Raw genomic sequence first — 6,335 nt, forward strand, 5'->3', positions numbered from 1 at the left:
AACGAAAATAAAAAAGAGGGGATGTATCAATTCGTCATGTGATAGGTGCAAAAAAAAAAAAGGTACTTGGCCTTGATAAAAGACAAGCCATAGGCCGAACTAACTCAAATTGACTTCTTTTCCTTTTTTCCTTTTCTTCCTTTTTTCGTTTTTGCATTTTGTCTTTTTTCCCAAGATGCTGACAAAATAGGCGTGTCGGGGGCCTGACCTTTTGATGCCCATATTTGGAGTTTGAGGGAAAAGACTGGGTTATACTTTAATCAGATTGCAACGTGAGTTGAGGACGGAGAACCGTGAAAAAACCCTAGTAAAATGGCATGTGATGATTTCGTATTTCACGATCTAGTCGTTTTTTAGTGAAAAAATGTTAACTCATTCTTTTTCTCTTCACAGACTACTTATACTGACAAAGGAGAAAAGGTAAGCTCGAAGCAGTTATCAATAGATGTTGTAATGGTAATTGTGTTTCATTAGCTTGATCTTTCTAATTGTTTCGTTCAAAACTTTTACATGTCTTTATCTTAAATTAAACAAATGGGAATCTCTATTGGAGTGTAGACATATATCTCTCTATTTTCAGCCGGAGGTTGGGTCTTTTGTGGCTTTTGATCACATCACATTTTGGGTCGGAAATGCTAAGCAGGTTAGTAAAAAATATAATTATCATCTGCCTCGATGCGCCACGAGTGTATTTTTACTGCAAAGAAAAAAATTTAAAAAAATAAATAGATTTGCATAAGTGCTTTACAAAATGGAGCAAATAACATCGTTTATGGTCGTGAACGATGCTTCACGGTCGTGCATACGGCTCTATGAGAAGTCAATTATTCAAGAAGACAGATGAAAAGCAGCTACTGTAGTTATCTGAGGAAACGGTTGGAAATTGAGTTAGGTCGAGTCAGGCAAGAAAACATGTGGATCAAGGAGGCTCATTTTGTACATTATGACCTCTAGCCAAATATTTTCCTATCGTGCTCTTCCAGTTATACAATAAGTAAGTTCCGGTATACGTAACCTAGAATAACATTATTTTCTTTGATGGTTATACGGTTATTTTATACTCTAAGGTTGATCATTATTACATTTAGAGTTTTAGATTTGAAGCTTTGAGAGTTGTGAGCAGTGGGAAAGTTTTATTTTGATCAAATGTTTTTTTTCTGACTGAGAAAACATTGGAATTGGCTGTGGTTGCAATACTCACAGGGACTCAAACTTCTTGTTTATTCTTGGCTCTTCACAAATTTTTACTTTTAAACTCTTTATGTGCAGACTAATTCTATGGTAGATATGTGATCATAAATTAAGTAAGTTTTTCTGTTTATGTGTGGATCTGGGAGGCATAGAACATTCAATTTGGGGATTCCATATGCTAATCTTGTAGCATTAGCACAGCCTCAGGAATTTGGGGAGAGCATCGTCTCATTAAGATGAAGGATCAATTGTTGAATGTGACAGATTTATTGGTGAGGACTTTAATGTGGGAATGACATTTAATTTGGTAAAATTGAAGAACAGCTCCCCAATATCTGTCGGCCGACTATTTTGCCTCTTTGAAAAAATATATTCGTGCTTACTTATTCCAGATTCAAAAACGAGGTAATAGAGTGTCATCTTGGTAAGTTTGAACTTTCACAATGACCTCAAAAGTTTATTTTGTTGGCCAACTGTAATTGTGAAAGTTCAAACTTACCAAGATGACAGTCTATTTACTCGTTACTTATTTATTCCAAATTCAAAAACGGCCAAATTCAAATCCCCGGCCGGACCAACACTCAAGGTCTTAAAATAACCGAGGAGAATGTGCTACCTTTCTATAATATCAAGAAACAGATAGACATTCTAGTCTTCTCGGATAAGGACGAATAAACCGTAGGTTCTGTCACCACAAGTCCCTGGTTCTACCACATTTACTCCATCTCATCTATTAATCAGTTAATTAGCATCTATTAATTAGTTAATTTGGTTAGGCAGGGGATGTTAAAGGACCCACTCACGAGATTACTGTGATGTGGTATGGCCTGTTTACTGGAATTGGGGGCAGGGGGCATCTGTTAGATTTACCTTTAATTGATTGTAAACTGCTTAGCAGTCTGGTAAAGTCTCCCGCACACTGTTGTAAAGTGGCATGAGTTCAGGATATGAGCGCTAAAGAAATAAAAGTTATTATTATTATCATTATTATAAAATTATTGATAATATTATTATTACTATTATTATTATAGTTTTACTTATCAGATTATTAGACTTTGAATCTGTTCAGGTTTGACTCCGTTATTTATACTTTTCCAGACGCTTTGACATTAAAAAAAAAGGAGTAGATGTGAGCCAAAAGTGAGTTATTTTGGATCTTTTTTTACGCTGTTAATATTTTGTATTGTAGAGAATTTTATGGAAATTATTGCTAAATAAAGATTATTATTATTAATTATTATTTTCATAGTTCCTTAAAAAAAATTGTTATTATTATTATTATTCTGAATTTGGAATAAATTTAAGCACAAGTAAATTTTTTCAAAGAGTCCCAAAATTGCGCAACAGTCGGCGGACAGATATTTTGGGGAGCTGTTCTTCAATTTTACCTTTAATTTTGTATCAGATGTGTACTTGGGAACAGCCCATAATTCAGAATTTGAAATACTTAACAGATGATTACCTCTTAAGAACTTATTTTTTGTAAGAAGTAGGATTTTAAATTTCAAGTTTATCTTGCAACCTTGGACTTAACCCAGTGAAATGATCAGTGATATTCTCCATGGTGTATTGAGGAGTTCACCATTAAGTGTCGCTATGATTTTTATCATTCATACTTTACTTTAAATTATCAAAACACTGTAATTTGTGGATAGAAAAACTACCAGGATAAGAAATAAATCAGAGTGTTATAAGGAAACTACCTCTAGATTTCTAATGAATATCTTGACATGATTAATTTTCAGCTTGATTTGTAAGATCTTAGGACTGGATTTGTTAATAATAGATTTTTGCTGGCTGAGTATTTGTATCTGGAAGGATATCTTGTGCAACGTGTTATAAGTTATTGTAGTTAAAAACATCTGGTAAAATTGAAGAAGAGCTCCCCAAAATATCTGTCGGCCAACAGATGACCAACAGTTCACTGACAGTTCACCACCAGTTGGCTGATATAATTAATGAAAACAAATATTATTAAGAAATGAGTAAATAGACTGTCATCTTGATAAGTTTGAACTTTCACAATAAATGAAGATTGATATGGCCAATAATGAGGTTTGCAGTGCATTATTGGGCAATTAAGACACTCGCACTCGAAATTTACCTCTATCGCATGGCCGTGGTTTGTCAAAATTCATTTTGAGGTAATTGTGAAAGTTCAAACTTACCAAGATGACAGTCTATTTACTTGTTTCTGAATTTGTTTTCATTATGTCGGTGAACTGTCGGTGACATATTTTGGGGAGCTGTTCTTCCATTTTACCAAACATCTTGCAATATAGTGTACATGAATGTTGACTAGGATCTTTCAATTTTAACAACTTACAGCAAGTTTCCATTTTTTTTTTTCTACATTTCCTACTGTCCTATTAGTGGCTACATTTGTTTAGTTAACCCTGTGCTAATTACACTATTATTCCTTAGTTAGAACCCTACAGAATAACTTTTGCATCCATTGCTATGCAAAAAAATATTTGTTTATTTTATTAGAAGAAAATCACGAAAAGTGTTTTGTTATTAGACCTCGTTGTATTATAAAGCTACAAACTATTGAATTGTTAACTCTCCCCACATAGTTTTTCTTTCCTTTTGTTTTCCTTTCGTTTTCCTTTGATTGGTGTAAATAACTCTTTATGGTCACAATAAAAAATTTATATATTTCCACAATTTATAAATGTTTTGAGGCTTATCATAATTGTTATAAATAATGTTTATTGAAGATCCTCGCATATTTACAGCAAAATTGATAAGTTTCCCTCGCAAGTTCTCTGGAAGTTTGTCAAAGATCTTGGAAGTATTGTGAAGATATTAGGAGGACTGTTGAAGACCAAAAAAGATAATTGGCAGAACTCATGAAGATTCTCAAAGATCTTGGCAGGATTATTAGATCTTAACAAGAATTTTGACAACAATCTTCAAAGATATTATTTGTATTTGTGAGTATTTATACATGGTAGCCCATTTCAGCACTCAGCTGGTTTAAATGTGGCCCTGTGTAACACCCACCCACCTCACCCCAGGGGAGAACATCTACCACACAGTAATCTAAATCTAAATCTAAACATCGTTATGTCGGCAAAATCGTTTAGGGCATCGCGCCAACTCTAAGATAATAATAAGTGAAGCTATACTTAATATACAACACTATTAAAAACTATTAAAAGTTATTAAAAACTATTTAAACTACCGATAAATAAATTTAAGTTACTTTGCCTTTAAAAATACAGAGGGATTGGCTGGAAACAGTTTCTTTTGGGAGTTTGTTCCATTCGGTTATTGTCCTGGGGAATAAATCTTTATGTCCTTTCAGTACAATAAATTTAAAATCATGGCTTCCTCGGGTTCTCCTTTCTTTGTTTGTTATCAAATAACCCCCCCAATCCCCATCTAGGAGACCGTGGCACATCTTGTACATTAAGTGGAGAGCCTTGCATGTCTTCTCATTGTTTCAAGTGTGTCCCACTGTAGGTCTTGCAGCATTGCCGTCACGCTCGTTGTTCGATCGTAATTTCCAGTGACAAAGCGGGCTGCTTTCCGCTGTACCCTTTCTAGAGCGGCTCTATCTTTCTGGTAATGTGGGTTCCATGCGCTACAGGCATACTGGAGTTTTGGCCTCACAAGTGTCATATACACGGTTTCTTTCACTGACTTTGGACAATTCCACAGGTTTCGCTTGATAAGTCCCAGGACCTTATTTGCCCTAGATGTGATTGTTTCAATGTGTGGTGACCACCTCATTTTGTTATCGAGCATTACCCTCAGATAAGGGTGAGATTCCACCTCTTCTAGGATTTGTCCACAAAATACGTATTCTCGCCTTGGTGGATCTCTCTTGGTTGTAAAACACATGATCTTACACTTTGAAGGATTAAATTCCATCTTCCACGTTGTTGCCAGTCTTCTAATCTATACAAGTCTTCTTGGAGATCGGCTGTGTCTTCATCACAACAAATTGTCCCATATAACAATGCATCATCAGCAAAAAGTCTAACAGTAGATTTAAGAGTATCAGGTAAGTCACTTATATACATTAAGAACAGTAGCGGTCCTAAGACTTAATGTATATAAATGACTTAATCTCGTGCATGGGAAATTAACGTTTCCTACCCCTGACCCTGCAGGAGAAGGGGCCTAGGGTTTATTCGTTCTTATCCGAGAAGACTAGAATATCTATCCATTTCTTGATATTATAGAAAGGTAGCAAATTCTCCTCAGTTATCGTAAAACCATGAGTATTGGTCGGGCTGGGGCTCAAACCCTTGACTTCCTGCACAACACAATTCGGCGCTCTAACCAATTGTGAGCTAGCCAGGAGGCGAGATCTGAGCAAGAAAGTTGAAGATATTTCAAATTCTTAACAAGATCTACCAAGATCTTGAAGGATCTTCTATTTTCTCATCAAGATCTTCAAGGATCTATTATTTTCTTGCCAAGATCTTCAACATTCTTGCATTTTTTTGTCAATATCTTCAAGGATCTCTTATTTTCTTGCAAAGACCTTTTAAGGATTAAATTCTTTGAAATTCTTGACAAGATCTTTTGAAGATCCTTGAAGATCTGGACAAGAAAATGCAAGATCCTTAAAGATCTTGGCAAGAAAATGCAAAATTCTTTGAGGATCTTGGCAAGAAAATGCAAGATCCTAGAGGATCTTGGCAAGAAAATGGAAGATCCTTGAGGATTTTGGCAAGAAAATGCAAGATCTTTGAGGATCGTGGCAAGAGAATAAAAGATATCCCTAAGGATCTTGGCAAGAAAATAAAAGATCCTTGAAGATCTTAACAAGAATTGTTAAGATCCTCAAAGATTTCTCATATATCTTCATATAGATCTTCATAAAGATCCTTACGAGGATCCTCAAATGTCCTCATGAAGATCTTTGAAGATCCTTCAAAGATTTTCACCAGGGACCCCTACCAAAGTGATCACACCACATCTAAGTCTTGATCCTGCCTCTAATTAATTGTAAACTGCTCAAAATGTAAATTTAGCAAGGAAACAACTACATGTACTCTCTTGCATCAACAGGCTGCATCATATTATTGCAACAAAATGGGATTTGAACCATTTGGATATAAGGGACTTGAAACAGGATCAAGAGAGGTGGTAGCACATGCTGTCAAACAGGACAAGGTATGGTTTTC

General features: G+C 35.2%; 1 protein-coding gene across 1 annotated transcript in view; it reads left to right on the forward strand.

Annotated features, from left to right (window-relative positions):
• Positions 1-221: 221 nt before the first annotated feature.
• Positions 222-6,335, forward strand: part of LOC111345688 (4-hydroxyphenylpyruvate dioxygenase a) — a 192,804-nt gene continuing 186,690 nt past the window's right edge. Inside the window, 4 exon segments of the mRNA XM_088742179.1 lie at positions 222-315; positions 394-420; positions 581-643; positions 6,220-6,324. Coding sequence (XP_088598305.1) covers positions 313-315; positions 394-420; positions 581-643; positions 6,220-6,324 — 198 coding nt within the window. The 5' untranslated portion in view covers positions 222-312.

This window comes from Stylophora pistillata, chromosome 13 (assembly GCF_964205215.1).
Source record: "Stylophora pistillata chromosome 13, jaStyPist1.2, whole genome shotgun sequence".
Classification (NCBI taxonomy): domain Eukaryota; kingdom Metazoa; phylum Cnidaria; class Anthozoa; order Scleractinia; family Pocilloporidae; genus Stylophora; species Stylophora pistillata.